Here is a 21,470-nt window from a genome sequence, read left to right as displayed (position 1 = left end):
TGACAAAGCTCCTGCCTGTAACTCTGCGAAATTCTTCTCTACAGTGTTTGTGAAATGCTAAACTGCTCTTTCCAGCTCCTCTGGTTTCGGACGGCAACCGAAAATGGGATTTGATGTCAGCCAGGTAGATGTGTAGACTATTATCATCAATATCTGCCCTCAGACGTCCGTCCGTCCGTCCGTCCGTCTGTCCGTCTGTCCGTCCGTCCCTCCCTCTCCTCCTCCTCCTCCTCCTCCTCCTCCTCCTGTTTGAGGCTGGCAGACATGAACTCGCCCAATGAAGCATTAAAGTAGCACAAATGATCCTTTTCCACTCCTCTGCCTCCCTTTGCTCTCTTTTATAGTACAAACATTACAACCACTACCACGACTATTAATTCTGCTACCACTCCCTCCGCTCGTATTGTTGCTATGGCGACTGTTGCTACCAAAAAGAGTCCTTCAAAAAATTAAGGAATAAAAATGTGACAAGTGTCTTTCGGACTCATGCATCCTGCACTCTATATAATTCTGTGTGTGTGTGTGCGTGTAGAGCCTTGCGCTTTGCAGATCTCACCAACCTACGTCTCTCACACTCTCTCTCTCACACACACACACACACACACACACACACACACACACACACACACACATTCCACAGTGCGCAACAGTCAGCCCCGGGGCGCTCTGACTGCGCTGTCAAAACATCTTAGCGAGGCCTAAATGATTAGAAGTGCAGGTCTGAGGCGAACGTCTGAAAACTCGGCGTGCAGTAAATCGTCACCTGAGGGGCTCCGAGGCTTCGAGGGTGTTATCTTTTGTTCACAAAGAATTGTGCAATAAAAAAATAAAAAAAAACTCCTGATATATGTTTCAATATTTGTGCCTGGGGTGAGTTTGTCAGAGCAGTTTTGCCTGCGATGCTGCAAGTCTCAACAAAAATGAGTTTAGTTTATTATTAAGTATAGTGGAAAGAAGCCTTGTGTGTAACATTAATGTTTTGTGACCAAGTGTATGCCTCAGATTTTCTTAGTGTTACACAATTTAAATAAAGCACAAAGGTGACTTGTCTTCTACTTTTTTCTTTAACCAATGCGGTCATACCCTCTGATTTGCATCAACACCAGATTGTTTCACTTTCAGTTCGTGTGTCTTCTTGCCTTACAGCCAACCTGTGGAGAAGAACTATAGAGCAGCAACATGACAACGATACAAATTCCCGACCACAGTTTCAAACAAGGTCACTGATCTCCAGGAGGCGATAATGTGCCGAGATGCACCAACAAAGACGGGGAAGAAGACCGCAAGCTGGTTGTAGCGGCTTCAGGAAACTAACTAAAAGCTGCTGAGAGGCGGAGGTTGGGCCTGGTTTGCTTTGTCTGACACTCTACTGCAAGATTCGCTGCCAGTCCAAAATATGTGAAAGAAAAAAAAAGTTGTTAACAAAGAAGATTGATTTATGATAACGAGCACAAAATTATAATCAAAATAACTACAGCGATCAAAAGATCCGTATAACTACAGCGATCCACTCACGCCCTCTCCACCACCAGGTGCTTATATCAACTACTAATATCCATGGCAACACCCATATCCATGTGACCGAACTCTCCATAATCACTGATCGCACAAAAATAAATGACATTAATAACTGATATCACAAACACTAATGAATAACAAGAGCAAACTATAAACCACAAAATTCATAAAAAAAAAAAAAGAGGAATCGACCTTGTAAGAAAATCTGACGGTGCAAATGTTTCAGGAGGAAGGAAATGCATTCATAACTTTGTTACAGTAACACTGAATGTAAATATAAACATTATTTATTTACAAGAAAACTCCAGAGGGAACCTTTAATCTGTGCCGTGGCTGACCAGGACCTGATCTCAGATGTGACCCCAGCCACAGAGGGCTGGGACCAGTCAGGACCGGACCACAACTGGACACACATCACGGAGGTATGTGTATTTCTTCACAGACTCTTGGATTGTGAAGTTCATAACAACCTGTAGCTGAATCATCACGTTTCATTCCCACCCAAACCAAACATTTTTTTTTTTTTTCCCATTTACCCACACACTCTGCTGACACATCATTTCTGCCGTCATCATGCTGCTGCTGCTCAAACTAAGAATGTGACTCACATGATCACCTCAGATTAAAGTTCTGCATCATAGTGGAATAACATGTAATTAACTATAATGTTTGGCAGCCGGTTTCATTTTGAATCCTAGTGCTAAGTTGGTCACGAGCGTCTTCTGCTGATTTTACTATGGAGGTGGGACAAAACCTACTCCATCCATCCAAAATCATCTTACACAAGCTCCACTTAGTAGCTCTTCCGGAGCTTTCAGTTATGTCACATGATCTCAGTTTGTCCACTGTGGTTTGAGCTCTGAGGTTGTGAAAGCTCGGGAAGAGTTACTAAAAAAGGACCGGGTGGTGAGTTTTTCTCGACTCGTCTGCAAGGTCAAGACTGAAGTTTGAACCTCGGCTGTCTGTGGTGATCCACATACATCCTCCATGTTTCCTTCATGTTGGCACCCTCACTGCTCACTGTTCACTCAAACTACGGGTCAAACTTTTGAAAAAAACAACGAAGACGATGGCAGACAAAGAGGAATCTATTAAAGTGTTCTTTACTGATGGAAACTATCTTCACTCCCGAAACAGGAAGTGCTCCGGATGAAAATCACCCGCTGGATCGTGTCACTTTAAGTGCAAACTTCAACGCATGATGTGAACAGCGATAAGTAACGACCCGCCTGCCGCCAAGCTGCCTAAACTTGAAGCGAATACCTCCGGACTGTGGTTGTCATATCACGCCTGATAAGATGGCAGCTAGGCCGGTTACCATGGAGACAGGCAAACAATAAACAGAGGACAAAGTGGTGACGATTAAGAGAAGATGAAGACAAATGAGGGAGAGGGAGGTGTGGGGGGGGTTTAAGGGAAGGAGAAAGAGGAGAAAAGAAAGAAAAGCAGATGGTGGAGGGAAGGAAGCGTCCCTCTCAGACGGAGTGATATATGAGACTGAAAGAGGAAGGAGTAGTAACGGACGACAAGTGTGTGTGCGTGTGTGTGTGCATGTGCCTGCAAGTTATGAAAGAGTGAAAGTGTGTGTGTGCGTGGGTACATGAGAATCAGTGAGTAAAAGTGTGTGTGAATTTGCTGCCTCCATCCTTCCATCTATCCCTTATTTCCTTTCTGTGTAGATGCAGCTGTGATGTGTATGTGTGTGTGTGTGTGTGTGTGTGTGTGTGTGTGTGTGTGTGTGTGTGTGTGTGTGTGTGTGTGTGGGTGTGTGTGTGTGTGGGTGTGTGTTTGTGTGTGTGTGTGTGTGTGTGTGTGTGTGTGTGTGTGTGTGTGTGTGTGTGTGTGTGTCTCAATACATTCTCAATTAGACTCATATAACATGCTGGCACTCTTGTCCGGGCATCTGCCTTGGCATCAATACACACACTCCTTTAAACCACAGCAGGCTCAGAGTTCAGGGAGTGGCTTTGTGTGTGTTAATTATTTCAAAATTTTGGCTTTAAAATCACTTACTTTCATTTAATCTATTCTTATTATTTTATTTATTCTGTCGGTTATGAAATCTGTGTGTGTGTGTGTGTGAGACTCACAGTAGCAGTCATGTTGTTGCTCTCCTCCATGATAACAGCAGAGTACTTGTTGGAAGGCATCGCTGTCGCAGTCGACTGGTCCACTGTTTGTCCTGACTCCTTTTCAAACCTGGACGAGACACAAACAAGGAAACAGGCAGGAAATAAACACGACTGAGTTTCCTTCTGTGTCACTGTTGCACCTGTGAACGTCACACTGGTGTCATGGATGATCGGCACAGTAAATATCACCGCATCATCTCCACGTTTGTGCACGTTGCTCTTTTCTTATCAACTTCAAAATCCGAGATCCTTCATATAAATAAATGTTTAAAGTAAATTATAAACATATTAAGGGGGATTCTGCACTTGGAGCTTGGAGATCAAAATAAAGAAAAGACAAATAGATCTGGAGTGATGGATACTGATATTTTAAGTTTATCAATTAACCTTCCAGAAAAATGACATAAATCTACATATATTGTGAGGGACCCGTTTATCTAGTACATAACCAATCACTGTTAGCAAGTGCAGTAGTAGATTATGGATTAAATATTAATATATGAAAAAGAAGAACATGACTTTGACTCTAGAAAAGCAAAGCAGCCCTGTTAACTGAGACTTGTGCCAAAGTTTAGAGCGAATACGGTGCAGAATTTCTACAATGTCAAACATATTATTATAGTTACAGTTAGGAAAGGATGCTGGTAACAGTGAAAAAAACAAAACAAGGGTGAACGTTTTTGTGACAGGATGCTCATTCAACATCCTGGATTTCATCTCCATCTCAATGCAAAGGGACGCACCGCCTCAACGTGAACAACCAACAACTAGACGTAAATCATGAGGCGTATAATTATCCAACATGGACCAAACCCCTCATCATCCTCAGCTGCTGCGAGACTCTGTAAAACGTCTCCGCTAACAGTCAGAAGCTAATTTAACATGATCAGGTCTCCACAGTCACCAGGTTTGATTCAGACTTTGTGGGACAAACTGTTTTAGTGTCCCAGAACAGGAACGGCAGAAAAAAAACAGTCGCACTATATGAAAAGACAAAACCTCTCACACCCAGCATGTGTGTGTGCAACTGCGACTTCGCGGTACCAGCAGGGAAAGAACAGTGTCTGAGGGTTAGTGGGGCGTGAAGGAGAGAAAGAGAAATGAGAGGAAGAAAAGTGAAAATGATGTAAACTTACAAGTACAAAGGAATTATGTAAATATATGTAAAATATCTGATCATGTCACAGTGTCTGTTGCTGTACGATCAAGAGGTGAGATGATGCGTCAATACATCTTCACACAGCCACATTTTGTTCTTTTCTGATCAACAAAAAAAACAACAAAAGGACTAAGCAGACTAACTGTTTTCACAAGTGTTTTTTTTGATGGAAATGATCGAAGCCGAGAGACAGAGGAACGGAGCGGCGGAGAAAAGGAGCCGCAGAAAGAGAGTGGGACAGGAGAGGTCGACTCTGGCTTCTCCTGTTGAAGTGAGTGGGAAGGAGACATGTCCATACAGACCCGAGGTAAACAGATACACAGGCCTGTCAGGGTGTGTGTGTGTGTGTGTGTGTGTGTGTGTGTGTGTGTGTGTGTGTGTGTGTGTGTGTGTGTGTGTGTGTGTGTGTGTGTGTGTGTGTGTGAGTGAGTGAACAGATTAAGTGAATGTGTATGTGTTTGAGCATGAAAGTAAGAATGTTGTATTTCTGCATTGTTTCTTTAGCTCTCCCGTGGCTCCATGGTGGTGCACAAATGACTGTTTTACTGTGGATAGAACAGTGTGTGTGTGTGTGTGTGTGTGTGTGTGTGTGTGTGTGTGTGTGTGTGTGTGTGTGTGGGTTTAAATTTCAGGGAGGTGACCGGTCAACAGCTTTGTCAAACCGGCCTGTAAAGACGAACGTGCAGGCCTCAGTCCATCAGTTTTAGTTTCCTGACAGCAGAAGGAAACACAGCGAGTGTGCAAGTAAAACAGAAACTCCTCTATGTTCAATTCATTCAACCCAGTGCCACACTCCTAGGAAGAGTAATTAGCTTGTTCTTAAGGCGGTGTAATGTGGCATTATAATTAATCATATTGTAGATATTCCTGACATATCTATGACATCCATATCTAATATAACTACAGATCTTCTACATACACACAATTTTATGCACCAGAAAATAGAAAGTGCAGCTTTTTAAACTATGCTTCAAAAGTATGGAATAAAATACTCAGCCAAGAGCCATAAGAAATGCTCAGTGAACACTTTTAAACATCAGCTGAAACCCTATTTATTTAACTTGGCTTTTAATTAATTCTCATATTTTACTATTCTTACTGGTGTGGTGGTGGTTTCATTGGCCTTTAATTCACCCATATTTTATTGTACTATTCGATTCTTTTTATTGTAGCATAGAGTTACATCTCTTCTATGAAAAGTGCTCTATAAAGAAAGCTCAATATTATTAATATTATTATTAGAAACACCTGAGTACAGTGTAACAGCAACAACACAACAGAGTACAGCCTAAAAAATAACAGATTTGAATTAAAACAACTTTAATACAGGAATGTTGCATTGCAAAGTTTTGTGGTTTCTATTTTTCTGGTTATGTGATATACAGCACAAAATCGTGCAGTAACAATTCATCAATTAATAGATTAGTTGATCGACTGAAAATTATTTGGCAAAACCAGTTTTGATGGTTGATTAATGGTTGAAGTCGTCGTATCAAGGAAACAATGTCAGGACGTGAGGAGCTGCTGCTTCTCTCCGTTTTACAACAACATTAAATGTGTATGTAGTGTATAATGATCATTAGTAACAGCCCTAAACATGAACACATTACACCTACAGAGTTACAAAATCTTACAAGTATCTTCACTCAAACTGAAGCTTGGTTTCCTGCCTCAGTGGTTACAAGATGAGATAAAGTCAACAAACACACCATCACCTTTAGTCACAGTGAGAACACACAGCAAATAAATGTACACACATAATATTTGTGTGGTGTGATATTTATGCGTGTATGGAAGCTTTCACAACTCCAGGGCCGCACACAAAAGAACCACTTAAATGAGACCACCAGGTGCATCCTGCACACAGGACACACAGGACACACACACACACATTTCCATTGCATTAACTTCATCCTATCTTTAACCAAACCTCAGCCTTTGCCCTTATCTTCCTCCACTCCTCAGAACATTTACCACATATCATATTTAGTTTGATGTGAGTTTTGTTCCTTGTTATAAGTCTCCCACCTGTGCAGTGACTACACTGTGAGAAATGGGGGACAAAATCCAAAGTCCTGGTTCTGAGCACAAAAGAACAAAAACAGTTCCAAACTTGAACCACTGAAGCAGAAAACTGACTACGAGTTAAAGCAGGTATCTTCCAGAGTTGAGTTCAAAATTCCCTAAATGTGATTCCTGGGGCAGTGTTTCCTTGTCAGGCTGTGGTGAGGACAGGACACATCCTGTTAGCTGCACTGCAAAGACAAAACACTGGCAGCAAAACTACGTACAACAACCAAGACGAAGAGACCGACTCCACTTGTGGAACTAAACTTACAAATGCACTTGTAGACGGTTTTATGCTGTGAGGCTGCAGCTTTTTGCCCCCAGAAGGAAGCTGATTCACCACAATGTGACTGAGAATAGATTTATGCTCCCATAACATGAGCGATACACTCACACACACACACACACCCTGGTGGCAGACTGGGGTGGGGGGTGGGGTGTCATGTTGTTCAGTGTGAGTCAAAGTGTGCAGAGGCTGGGTGCCCTCTGACACAATCTGACATCAATGCATATCAATCTGCGAGGGACTCTCCCTGCACAGAGAGGTGAAGGAGTTCATCATCCATACAGGATGTAGACACCCCCCTCACCCCCATCCCCCTTCTCCCTTCCGCCCCCACCCACTCCCCCTTCTGCTCCCCATGACTTTGACCTTTCACCTACAGACAACAATCAGACCAAACAGGTACCCACTCACTGTCCCTTTCTGCTGAAGGCTTCGCGTCAGACCTGGATTAGTGTTTCCTGATGCCGTGTGTGATTAAACATTCAGTGGCTCATCAGCAGCTTCATTTTAAACCTGCAGTGTGGTAGATGTCACTTACACCTCACATAAGTTCACATATTAATATTGTTCTATTTGTCTATTAAAACAATAGTGTTTTGTGTAGCGTAGTGCGTGCAGAGGCAGAAACATCTGTGTGTTTGCTTGGTGTTTTGTTTTAATTTAATAAACAGAGGAAAAAATGTGAGTTTTTTTCTTTCTTATTTGAGCTTAATGCAAACCAGGCGTCATCATCTTTCAACTTCTTTGTCACAGACAGCTAATGAACCAAAGTGCATCACATTTATTACACATATTGTTTTAACAGTCTAGTGCAGGACGGTGAGGGTTTAACAAGTAGGAAACTTCAACATAAAATAAAGATTAAAGTGGAGAAAATAAATAAATCATATCACTAACCCCGTAAGTGACATCTTGTAATAGTAACATTAGCTCAGAGCCTTAGCTGTGTGTGTGTGTGTGTGTGTGTGTGTGTGTGTGTGTGTGTGTGTGTGTGTGTCCTAAATGCATCTGGGGTTCATGCTTGAAATTATAATTTTATTACTTTGGGGGGGGGTGGTGGTGGGGTGTCCATCTTGGTTCTGCATCCTCGCACAAAATGTTTGTAACTGTGTCTGTGCAGAAACAGGTTTCAGGAACAGAGAGAGGGGGGGGGGAAGTGAGAATGAACTAAGAACTGAGGAAGGATGGAGGGCAGAGACTGAGGGGCCCCCGAAAAGGGGACACAGAGGACAGGAGGGGGAGTGGGGGGCCTTCACATCAAAGTTCTGTCTGGTAGCGAGAGATTAGGGACCGCATTGCAAGAGGGGATTGTTCGCTCCCCAAAGGGTGTGTGTGTATGTGTGTGTGTGTGTGTGTGTGTGTGTATGTGTTAAGGAGGGAGCGGGTGGGGGGGTGGTCAGCTCCTCAGAGTCTCTCTCTGGGGGCTGCATTCCTTGTCCGTCATGTACTTTATGGCCCCTTCCAGCTCGGATCGAGCCCTACAGTTTATACATTGTCTACTTTGTTGCCCATTGTACAGACTGAGCTGTGGAGGCGCGAAGGCTCGTACAGTACATTGTCCATTCAGCTTCCTGGAACAGCTCTCACCAAAAACTATCATCAGGTCCCATTTTAAATCATGACACCAAAAAACCGTAAACACCAGATTATAGATTATATATCAGAATATAGGATATGGATTTAAAACTGACTTGAGTTCACATTAACAGAGCAGACTTAAAACTGTGGATAACAGCAGAAAACCAAAAAGGTGAGAAGAGAGACAAATTACCGATCCACATTATCAGCTGTATTCATTCACACTTACTCAGATATTTACACTGCAGCAATCCCAGACCAAAGTGATTCCGATGGGCTCCACACAGAGAGGAGCGCAGGCTACGAGAACAGGTGTCAGCCGTGCAGATCGGCTTTCAGAACAGGTACAGAGAGAGAGAGAGAGAGAGAGAGAGAGAGAGAGAGAGAGAGAGAGAGAGAGAGAGAGAGGACTGGACCAGTACATCCCTTTAATGCTGGAACCGTCACATAACTTGCAACCATGAGGGGGAAAACCACAGCAGACATGGGGCCTGTACCACACCTGACACGTTACAGTCACACTTAAGCCGCACAAGCCCGTCTTAAAACACTCACATTCCCACGTGTAAACTGAGGGACTGATCAGAGATGCCTTTCTAAATGTAAGTGATGGGGGGGGTGAACACACAACATCCCATGATGCAGAGGCAGCTATAGAAGAACTCGACCGTCTTGCATTCACATCGCTTACATCCATCTTTACCAGGCTTTAAAGAAGTGTTTATCCTGCCGTTACAGCTACTAAAGCGTATTCTTCCTCCAACGTCATTAAGAGCTGCTCTCAGTTGAAGGATGAATGTGATTATTGAGCTGCAACTCTGAGCAACAACTGCTACCACATCTTTATTTCATGCTTAAATTCCAACATCAACAGCACAACACATAACGCATACCAGCATTTAACAGCCACTACAAACTTTAAGTGCCCGGCCTCAGCGTTCAGGCGCTCCAACAGTCTTTAGTCTTGAGATCTTTGCTTCCAGGATGATCACGACAAATGAGTAATTAGAAGATCACAGTGTGAGATAAGTCCAACTATAAATGTGCAAACTGAACGAACCACTCTCAGACAGTCTGCTTCAAGTTAATCATAGCCTCTGGGCAAACACATTAAACCTATCAGGGACTTTATCTTGAACCTTCTACCTGCTCCAAACATGACACATCCGTTTTTTATGACATGGTATTGTCAATGTTGCGCCACTGAACAAAGAAAAGAGGATTTTAGTTAGTTTAACTTTAAATTACTGCTCAACCTAAAGTCATTCGTTTCAAATGGGAGGATCAGATCTGATGCAGATATGGATGTACGATGCAGATTTACACCGCATACTATCATGTAGAGATCTTGCATGTTTTTCTCCTGCAGATACAGCTCTTTCCATCATTAAAACAACCGAAAAGTCAGTAAACACTGAATGATGTGACTCATCTGAAGAGGGTTAAGCGAGTTATTTATGCTGTTGTAGTGACGTAAGCTAGTGACAGGCTGTTATAAAATCTGTTGCCAGGAGAAGCTGTTATGAGTCACGTTTTCATAAAACATTTTGTCTGTGAAAATAACATTATCATCTCACAACAATACAATACAGACAACTTATTACTTTAATCTGAGTGTGTTTTAAACCACTAGACACACGTGCAAACCTCAAAGCAGCATAAATGACTGGATCCTGGCAAAATGATGCACAGATTAACTCTGTAAACTAAAACTAATGCTGCTAATGCTTTATCATGTGGCTCCATATATTGCTGATAACTAAATAAAAGTTCAATTTAAACACAAGTTTATTCACTCACTATTTATTCACTGTTGGAAAATATCAGCCTGCGGACAGCTGATTAGCTCCATTAATGAGATGCATCCCCAACAGTGCCACTATTCAGTATCACTACAGCAGCACTGAGTTTTCATGAATGATGGTGAGGTTGATCCCAGTGTGTGTGTGTGTGTGTGTGTGTGTGTGTGTGTGTGTGTGTGTGGGCACTATCTGAGAGGAATGTTGGAGACACTTCAATAACTGTCATCATCTCATTAAAAACAATAGTGTGACTCATTTATCTCACAACAAGCTGTTCCAGTGAAATCCAGTTTAACTCCGTCTCTGTCAGAGAGTGACAGATGTGATCAGGACTAAACTAAAAGCAGGAGAACACAGACTCATCATGAACATCCCTGAGTCAGGAACTGGATTACGCCACTATCGGAGAGAAAATGTTGCCTGTTTTTTGAAAGCTAAAGTTTCAAATGTACAAAAACACACTGCAGAGAAAGTATCTGCCAGGTTATTGTGTAAATGTTACCACCTCCATCTACAGAAAAATTCATTTGCAACAACATATTTTAAACTGATGAATCATCAGTGTCACATATCAAGCAAAAGTGCTGACAATTCACCAACTCCAGCTGCTAAAATGGGGGCGATTCACTGCTGTTCTCACTGTAAACTGAATATCTTTGGGTTATGCCATAGCTATTTTTCTTATAATTTATAGGCAAAATAAATTTCATCATGACATTGAAAATAAACATTAATTGCAGCCCAATAGTTCATATAAGAACATGTACGCTATTCCTTGAATATGACCAAATAAAATGTGTTGAGGCTGAATGTTAGGCCAACAGACCTCCTACAACTCCTGTTTTCTGGAGTGAAAACATATTTTATTGACGATCCCTGGGGTCCTGTTGTAATGTTGTCAAATTATGCCATGAAAGGAAAAGCGTCTGTGACATCTTGAAATCTATGTTAAATATGACGGTAGTTGTTGGGAGGTCTACCTGTTCCTGCTGGCGGCTACAATCACTCAGTCACCTGCATTATGTCAACATTCCTCTGAGTGAACGCTCCTGCAGTTTTTAATCTGACTCCTCCCCTTCATCTCCCACCGCGTGGCTGCTCCCTGCACAGTCTAATGACTCCACACCAGAGACTGTACATGCTCCACACACACGCGCGCGCACACCCACACACACACACACACACACGAGAGCAGTGTTTTTTATCTGCAGACATTGTTTGTTTGTTCCTACCTGCCCCACAACGACAGCCCAACAACACGCTAATAATAATCCCAGGCGGAAGTTGAGCCGGTAAAGCCTCAAACACCGGAGCGCGTTCACAACCAGGAAACCACCACAGCAAAAAAAAAAGAAAAAAAAAGAAAAAAAGTGAATAAATCCTGTCGTGCAATCCCAACACCTCATTCAGTGAAAGCAGATCTATCACAGTTAACCCTACAGGAGGGACAGCCCCGTGTTAAAACCACTGCTAATTCACTTTTCAGTCACTTTCAAGTTCAAAATTTAGATAAAAGATCGATAGACAACCTTTAACCCGCTCTCAGCACCAGTCCTCACAGAGAAAAACTAAATAACAGGAGATAAAAGTATTAGGCTTCCTACAAAGTTTTAAAAAGCATCTTAAGCTTTACAATAAGTATGTATGTAATGTAGAGACGCTCTGTTATTGAAATACTAGTGAAAAGTGGGAGAAACCGCAGCACAGATGCGTTCACTTCTCACATTATTATATGAATACTGTGGGGAAAATAATAAAGGACACTTTAAAATCACCATTAACTTCAAACAAAGACGCGACCAGTTTAGAAATCACTGTGGAACCACTTGTAGCGGATTAACGTCGCCTCACCGGGTTCGGCAACATCTGTATGCAGCTCGGTTCACCGTGCACATGGGCACCACGACTACCGACCTGCACACTTTACAAAGTGCACCGTGGAATAAAGGAAAACACAACCGCACACAACAGAGCCCGGCTCCACACACGGAGTCACAACCCAATCAGGTGTGATAAAAAGTGTTAATATTTGAGACTTTAATTGTTCGCTCGGTAATTATCTGCAATAAATCCTGCAAAAAAGAAGAAAAAACCGCCCTCCGCGGTGAGAAACTTACATAACAACCCAGGCTTGTCGCTCTCATCCACGGCAGGAGACTGTGAAGGAGGACGTGTTGTTCGCCGCGGAGTTAAACTGGTGAAAAATGTGTTTAAAAGAGTTTTAAAATCAGCCGTGGACTTGAGCTCAGATCAGGATCAGGTTCGTCTTTTCCTCTCGCAGGAGTCCTTCACTCTGTCGGAGTATGCTGCTGCTGCAGATCTCTCTCTCTCTCTCTCTCTCTCTCTCTCTCTCTCTCTCTCTCTCTCTCTCTGCGTGTGTCCCCCTGCAGACTGAGTGAACTCCGCCACTTAGAGGCTCAGCCCATACATAGAGTTGACCTGCAGGGTTGGGTGAGGGGGGGGGGTTCGTTGCTCTGAGGCTTCCCCAGGTGAAGATGTCACCTCCCACTTTTTGTCCCTGAGGTTAAAAACGAGAGCAGGGACTACTTTTTTTTATCCCGCCCCTCAACGACACTCACCTCTCCTTCCCTCTCTAGTCTTTAGTCAACCCCTTTTCACCTTATTTCATTAGAAATCAGAGTGAGAGAGAAACTTCCATTTTACCCGAGGGGACGCAGTGATACAGAAGAGAAACTAAACGTAAACTCCTTGTTCACATCAGTCTGTAGTTTTTCACTTTCCAGGCGTCACTTTCCTCATGAGGACAAATATTGTGAAAGAAAAGAGCATAAAAAGTGGGACACAATCAGTGGTTCACCAGATCTCAGTTAATGTACTTTTCCTCCACTACATTTCTTTGACTGCAGTAGTCATAATGAAATAATTAATAATGATATATTGTTACATATTAAACCAGTGGTGAATACTCCTATTTATACAATGCAGTGTAAAAATGCTCCTATAGAAGTCAAAATAAACTTTAAGTGTCAAATTTAATCTATTCACATCATATATTTTTTAATTTGATTATAATTCCTACTCAGTAACTGTAAAAACAGCATTTAAATGTTGCAGTTGATTGAGCTGGAGCTACAGTTTTTATGACTTTATAAATTGTAGGTAAGTTTAAACTGGACCAAGGCAGCGTATTCTATAATCTGATCATATGTTTTTGTACATTTACTGACGTCTTACACTAAAAAAGAAACTGCAGCTTTTAAATTAATGTAGTTGCATAGAAATTGATAGTTTCAGTCACTGTTATATAGGACAAAAATGACTCCTTCAACCCTCAATGTTGTGCAGAACATGAATGTGACTTCCGTACTTTCCACCTCAATATTATTGTAGGTTAACTTTTAATTGCCTTTTGCCTTTTAAACTACTTTTTTCATGATTAAATATTTCAATTTCTGATCCAATTGCTCTCATGCTCCTTCCAGGAGGAAGACAGGGGCTGCCACTCAGTGCGCATGCGCATTTGACAAACCCGGAACAGGAGTCGAGAATAGAGCAGAGCAGCATCTGACGGTTTTTCAGCGAAACTCTGCAGATTAAAAAACTAAAAAACCAAACATGCAGCTTCACTTCACCAAAGACGTTTTGCCGGACTCGGTCAGCACCGACTTCCAGAACCTGAACAAACTGAACGAGCAGGTAAATTCAGCCGCTTTTACCGCCAAACTCGGATCATTAGATTATTTTATTATTACTCTGAGCTCAGCTGCTGGCTGAGGTTTAAACCTCCTTCAAACACGTGTGGAAATCTGTCTGGCTTGAAAGAGTAATGGTCAGAATCGGCTCGTTATTCAGAGGCGTAAACACACCAGGTGATAGTGACAGCTCATGCGAGTCATGTGACGGCAGCAGACCAGTGCACCAGTGGAGTTAGGCTACCATTAAGAGTAACACAGTGTAGAAATACTCAAGTGAGACTCATGTATTCAAAATATTACTGAAGTTAAAGTACAAAAGTAAGAGCATCAAAATGACTTCAAGTAGAGGGGCCCAGTGTCTCACAGGGCATGTCTACTTCTAAGAGACACAGATGAACTGCACAGAGACACACACAGTTTTTTGTTTTCAGAACTTGTCTCATCCCAAACAAACCTTATAATATTCAACTTAATTGATCTGAGGAGAGGTTTCACTTGCTCAAAGACTAGAAACTCTTAGTCACACAAACAGCTTCACTGGCTCACATGTATATCATTTAAAAATCTATGTACAGATACAAAGTTTACATATACATGAAAAGTTTTTTTCTTCAACAAACCAAACGCAGCTGAACATTTTTAACATCAACCAAAACTGAACTTTTTTATTTTCTGCAGCAGTTTCCCCGATTGATTGAAATTCTGTTCCAGTTACTCCTGGAGCCTAAAGAGGTGAGCACGCGCACACACACACACACACACACACACACACACACACACACACACACACACACAATTTTGATGATAATGGGACTTTGGATTCAGTGATTAGCCTTGGGAACTGAACCGAGGCGAAACATTGCCTGTTCTTTTGTGTGTGTGTGCAAATGAATGCATGGATTTGCATGTGTGTGTGCGTGTGCGCGCATGCGCATGTAGACGGAGAGGTTCATGCAGCAGCTCACTGGGTTTGCAGGGGAACATGGAATGAGTGCTGGTCCTCTGAGGAACCTGATGAAGAGCATCCTCCTGGTGCCGCAGGGTGGGAAAGACACACACACACATTCACACACACACACATTCATCCACCTGATGAACAGACTCCAGTGTAACCAGTCGACGTCTAGACATAATACGATATATTCTACAACAGGCCAGTTATCAATGGGAATAAGAGAAAGACTAAACAGACACTTTTTTGCTTCAGTAGTTAAAACTGTAATTACACAACCTGACTTTAGTACATCACCCTCTCTGTGAGGCTGCACAGATCTGAACATACATGCACGCTAATTCAGAAATTTCCCACGACACTCAAAGCTTGACACCTGTGAAAGTTCAGCTTTGAATTGACAGAAAAAAGCTGCAGCTACAGGAACGTTTCCGTTTCAGTGACAGTGATTTCCCTGTTTCCCCCTCAGGAGCCCTGAAGAAAAACCTGACAGCCGAGCAGATCAAAGAAGACCTTGTGACGTTAGGTACGCACCTTGAATACTTCACCGGCGATACCATCATCAGTGGTGTCGATTTTAAAACGGGGGTTAAATATAGCTGCTGGATAATGTTCTCTTATGACACTGTGTCAATTTACATTTTATTCCTGCTTCATGTTGTTTCCTCAGGACTGAACGAGGACAAGGCGGCTCACTTTTCACAGCAGGTACCTTTTCATAAATTCCTGCTAGTATGAATTTTTTTTATTTTAGGCTTTTAGATGCAGTAAAAATAAAACAATCAAAATAGATACTTTTGGTTTAAAAAAAAAAAAAAAAAAAATCCCCTTGACGTTCATCATTTGCAATCTGATGATGACCAAGTGCATGACCCAGTTTCTTTCTGTGTTTTTAAAGTCACATTAAATACTTTCTTATCAAACCGGGAATAATTTTATGACCACATGAGTTGTTCTGACTTTTCATATTTCATCATATTTTGCAGTGGGGGGAGCACTACGCAGCGCTGTCCAGACTTGCTGTGAGACAGACTCTGATGGTCAACCAGCTGGTTGACATGGAGTGGAAGTTTGGAGGTAAAACCACATCAGATTTAGCTTTTGAAATTATAGGTTCACTGTGAGTTTATTTCTGTGCACACTGTGAGGGCTGCAGCTCTCTCAGTGCATATTCATGACCACGAGCCTCTAGTCTAACGTAGTCATTAGCATATCCTATGTCCTCTAATGGTTTGTGTAAGATTCAGTCTCATTTAAACAGATGATGGCTCTCTATCGGGCCTCATTGTTTATTCATAGAACCTAAGGTGATAGAGATGCTAATACGGCCGGGCAGGAGAGTCGTTAGCATCATGTTCAACTATTGTTGAGCTGATCTTCATAATGTGCTCCAGCTTATGAGGGGAGTGGACAGGGAGTGTCTGTGTGTGCTGCACCGTGCTGTTTGTTGATATGTAAAAAAAAAAAAAAAAAACCTCCAGTCAGACGAAGCGACTGTGTCTCTGCATGCTGCCAGTGAGTCAGCTGCATCCAGCCGGGCGTCCGTGGAGACCTGACAGTATGGAGGGACAATATGGCCACGGCCTGTCTCACAAGCTGGTGTTCATATGGACCATCATACTTTACATACAGGGCTGAATGTACATAAAATATCCAGGTCCTTGGACATATTTGACAAAACACCTTAAAACTGATAAACTGACCATGTGATTTTTTTTTTTGGATGACAGTTGTGAAGCTGTAGACACGTTATACATGTTTGAGAAATAGTTATTATGGTCAAGCAGGTTTATTTCACTTACCTTGAACATTCAGAGTTCAACATCACCATAAATATAAAGTGTAATGAAACCTCTGCAAGAAGGAGAATGTAATATTCCATTTCCATCAGTGTTACAACCAAAACCCCAAATAATTTATAGAGAATAGAAGAATAAGAATAAATTAGAGCCAAAGACAGCCAATAATAAATAATGAAATAAAACAAAAAAATTTAAAATTAAAGTCTATTTTCAGACAATTGAGATGCATGTTAAATTGGAATTAGATATTAAAAAATTAGGACAATTTGGAATGAAATATGGGCTGCGTCATGGAGAAAGAGGAAATGTATAAAACTGAAAGGTTCGGGGTAAAAAGATAAGTCAAAGAAAAGAGTATAGAGGTAAAATTGCTTAGTTAAAAGAAAAGAATAAAATCTTCATGGTGAGTTTTACAGCAGCTCTGGTTCATTTTTAGGGGCAACGGTAGAGGAACTAAATAACACAACCGACAGGCTCAAAGCACAAGCGTGTTATAGTTTTTATGTCGTTATGGCTCGTTTGTAGTGAGTACACACATCCAACAGACACACAACATTAACACCCAGCTAGAGTCGTGTGTGTGTGTGTGTGTGTCTGGCCTTTTGGGAGACAACTTAAAAACAGGAGTGTGTTCTTGTTTGTGATTCCATTTTTGTTTCAGTTTGAATGAACTGAAGCATCATGATGTGTTTTCTGGCCCCACACAGTGACTGTCGGCACCAGTGAGATACAGAAAGTCGGCAACATCTTTCTGCAGGTATGAAAGCTCTGTAAAGCCTGCATTTGACCGGCCACACACGCACATGCACACAAGCAAGCACGCACACACGCATGCACACACATGCAGTTACACTTCTTTTGTCCTGTTGCAGCTGAAGCTGGTGGTCAGACGGGGGAATTCCACTGAGAACGTCTACATGGGTGAGTGAGTTTGTGCCGTTACTGATAAAAACGGCACTGACATTTTAATCATGTTCATGTCATTTATTGTATTTGGCAAGAGGCTCAATAAAATGAAGACAGGCTGTCAGATCCATGTGTGTGCAGCAGTACAATTAATAAAACATAGAAATACGGTGTATGCATGAACTGTAAGTGCGTCTACTCTGTACTATTACTCTGTGTTTATTTTTTTTTTATAGTTATATTTTTGGGCATTTTTGCCTTTTATTTTTGATAGCACAGTGAGAGGTGGACAGGAAAGTCAGGGAGAGAGAGAGGGGGGATGACATGAAGCAAGGGGCCGTGGGTCGGCCACTCTGCGTTGTGGGTAATTCAGGTCTGCAGGTTCTTCCCAGAAACACTGAAATCAATGACGTTCTTTTTCACCGTAACTCCGTCGACTGCTGCGTTGCTTGTACAGAGATATGTGTAATCAGCAGGAATGCTCAGCTCAGAGAAGCATTGGAGAGAAAACACATCTTAAGATGGAGACTATAATTTTCTTTTACCCTCTGATGCTGCCACTCCTGTTTCCCGTTTTGGAAAAGTTTTTCAGATACAGTTTCTGTAGCGCCAGCAGCAAAGTTACATCACAGGCGAATAGGCTGGGGTTTCCCAAACTACGTTACTATGAGATATCTGAGGTGAGGTTTTTGCTTATTATCTGAAGAAAGAAACCGCCTGGTTTTATCAACGTGCATCATTAGCGATTTGGATTATTTCTTTAAGTTGGTGGATAGATTTGCACAGATGCTGGTCAGGAAGAAATGGCTGCTCTAAGGTGTGAAAACTCACACTGTCACTGAATGTTTATGGCTTTTTTATCAATAATATAATTAGGCTCTAAGATTGATGCTCTGATAAGCTTTTACAGTTGCATTGTTTGATTTGGTGACAGCTGATAGAAGTGCAGACTTATGGCCTTGGATGGAAAATGCACAGTGTAATATTTCAGCTAACATTTGTAACAACTTTTGTCTTATTACGACTCCACACCAGCGACAGACATCATGTTTTCATCCGTCACGTTCTCCTGAATGCGATATATCTCAAATTTGGTACAAATGTCCACTCCAACATGAGGAGCGCTGCAAAAAGAGGTTTTGGAAATAGTGTTTAAAAAAAAAAAAAGAAAAATCACTTTTAGAGAACCAGCAGTTCAGAGTTCAGAGGGTTCAGAGATCTTTATTGTCCCTTAAGGGGGAATTTCACTACAGCAGAGGACACACAAACACAGCATGCAAGACACGACATCAGTTACAGTCGTCACAGCAAACAACCAAATAAAGAAGTATCTGTTTGTCAAAAGCACCGAACCGTTGTTGGAGAGCTTCATTGTTGGCACTCTTTTCTTCATCTGTTCATCCTCAGTAGTGATGGCTGCTCGTGTGAAATTCTTGCGTTTACGCAAATCGAAGCAGAAATTTGAAACTCTTCACTTCCAGAGAAATTGAAATAAAATAAAAATAAATAAAGAGCTGCCAAACACAAATGAAAAAAGCTGTTATGAAATAAGATACACCTGGTTGTTTATGCTGAGTGAGTGTGAAAAAAAATGTCATTCATTTTTATTTATCTTCTGTAGTGCCGTATAGATGTACCCAGTTCATCTCAGTCTGTTTTATCCACTCCGTTTCCTGTTTCCCCCCCTGTCTCTTCTAGAGTTGACGCTCCCTCAGTTTTACAACTTCCTGCACGAAATGGAGAGAGCCAAGGCCAGCATGGAGTGTTTCAGCTGAGTGTGTGTGTGTGTGTGTGTGTGTGTGTGTGTGTGTGTGTGTGTGTTCAAGGTAACATTTGACATAATGTTCACATAAGACAGTTTTATAATGGTACCTCTGAAGGGCGGAAATTATGGGCCGCTGAGTTTGTGTGTGTGTGTGTGTGTGTGTGTGTGTGTGTGTGTGTGTGTGTGTGTGTGTGTGTGTGTGTGTGTGTGTGTGTGTGTGTGTGTGTTTGTGTGTGTGTCTTTGAGAGAGAGACTGACTGACTGTAAGAGAGTGTGTGTTCATGTTAGAGTCAGGCTGCAGGGCAATGTGTGGTATGTATTGTGTCATTGTGTGTGTGTGTGTGTGTGTGTGTCTGCCAGCCAGCCAGCCCTCACTGACTGAAGCTAAACACAAAAACAAGTCCTGTTATTTTCTGCCAGACATTTATACTCCAATCTATCAATAAACATGAAGAAGAGATATAAGAAACACTCTTTTTTTTTTACCTTTTGATTTATGTGGGAATAAAGCAACACTCCAGTCATTGAATTTCTTCCTCTGGCGTAAGCATAGGAAGTGTCTTTTGCCAACCGAGATGTGAACGAGTCCTGGCATTTCATCACCTACTTTCTCCTCGTCTGCCTGTGGAGAAATTCAGACGAAAACTGTAAAATGACGAGGGAAAGTGAATCCGACCTCAGGCAGACCTGCTCCTAAGAACCTGTTGTTTCTTGGCTTGAATAATAACGTGTTGAATTGATTCTAATAAGAAGAATATTTCTTACGTATGTTTATTTCCTAATCACGTAAGTTAGAACATGGTGAACATACAAAGTTATCTCAGGGCACTTTTCATATAGAGCAGGTCTAGACTGTATTCAGACCCAACAATTGCCACCATGAGCAAGAAGCTGGCGACAGTGGCAAAGAACAACTTCCTTTAAGAAGAAGAAACCTTGAGCAAAAAAACAGGTTCAGGGGCTCAGAGTGGGCGGCCATCTTCCTTGGCTGACGGGATGGGGGGGGGAGAACACAGCACAAGGTGAGTTTCACATAGAGATGTACAGTAAGCAGCAGGTGGCTAGAAAACACAACAGTACAGGAGAGAGAGGAGGCCAGGTTAGTGACATGTATTAATGGGATATGAATGTGCACAGATGGAGTAGAGATGGTGTAACAGGTCACCATGAGCTCAGGAAGCCACAGTGCAGAGGAGCTGATGTGGGAGAAATTTGATCTTCCGTCTTGTCGGTACACGTGCCTCAGCGTTCTGGATCAGCTGGAGAGGCTTCAGAGACGTGTCGGGGCAGCTTGATGATAAGGAATAGCAATTAGCAGTTATAATGGAGGAAAGGTAGACAAAATGAGCGGTGATGAAAGCCTTGATAGCGATAAATGCCACACACTGATACATATAAACCCCGAGGCAGATTTCAGAAGAGCGAGAGACCCAGTTGTGCATGTGTCTACTAGTCCTCGTCATTCCTCATTTCTCCTCTGAAGATCTGTGGTTGCACTTTGCTGAGAGCTGTTGGCCCTTGGATATTCTCTACACCTCTATGAAATCTATTGTTTCCAAAAGTGTTCTGTCTGACTGACTGTCAGGAATGTGCTCAGCAAAGTTCATGGCAGTCTGCCGACTACATCACAAGATATCTGGTTTTATTCTTGAAATCTCCACGTTGATCTACTGCGGCTTTGATTGTGTGATCTCATTTGTGTGTCAGTTTGTACAAAAGTATTTGCCAAACTAATACATGTAAGTGTAGTCTGTGAAGGTGACATTTGGCTCTACAAAAAAGCGCCAAAATAGAAAGAGCAAACTTCAAATAAAACTCAGTTAAAGTGTAAAATATGGGACCTTTTA

The 21,470-nt window shown here is 42.0% G+C and overlaps 2 protein-coding genes across 3 annotated transcripts in view; one reads left to right on the top strand and one right to left on the bottom strand.

The window, feature by feature from the left end:
• LOC111234923 (DNA (cytosine-5)-methyltransferase 3B-like) overlaps positions 1–12,814 on the bottom strand; it is a 31,441-nt gene extending 18,627 nt beyond the window's left edge. For both annotated transcript variants that reach the window (XM_022763139.1, XM_022763141.1), the window contains exons 1-2: positions 12,660–12,814; positions 3,609–3,717 (exon numbers count right to left, since the gene is read on the bottom strand). In XM_022763139.1, the coding sequence (XP_022618860.1) occupies positions 3,609–3,717; positions 12,660–12,661 (111 nt within the window). In that variant the 5' untranslated portion in view covers positions 12,662–12,814. The remainder of the gene's footprint in view (positions 1–3,608; positions 3,718–12,659) is intronic.
• Positions 12,815–14,042: 1,228 nt separating this feature from the next.
• commd7 (COMM domain containing 7) lies at positions 14,043–19,795 on the top strand. Its single transcript, XM_022763386.1, has 9 exons — positions 14,043–14,199; positions 14,877–14,930; positions 15,138–15,240; positions 15,620–15,676; positions 15,821–15,858; positions 16,137–16,227; positions 17,660–17,709; positions 17,825–17,873; positions 19,557–19,795. The coding sequence occupies exons 1-9, from the start codon at positions 14,119–14,121 to the stop codon at positions 19,631–19,633; spliced, it is 600 nt and encodes a 199-aa protein (XP_022619107.1). The 5' UTR covers positions 14,043–14,118; the 3' UTR covers positions 19,634–19,795.
• Positions 19,796–21,470: the final 1,675 nt, after the last annotated feature.

The sequence above is a fragment of the Seriola dumerili genome, unplaced genomic scaffold (assembly GCF_002260705.1).
Source record: "Seriola dumerili isolate Sdu_G_001 unplaced genomic scaffold, Sdu_1.0 BDQW01000468.1, whole genome shotgun sequence".
Classification (NCBI taxonomy): domain Eukaryota; kingdom Metazoa; phylum Chordata; class Actinopteri; order Carangiformes; family Carangidae; genus Seriola; species Seriola dumerili.
Note: the sequence above shows the minus strand (reverse complement) of the source record. Positions and strands in the feature narration are given on the sequence as shown.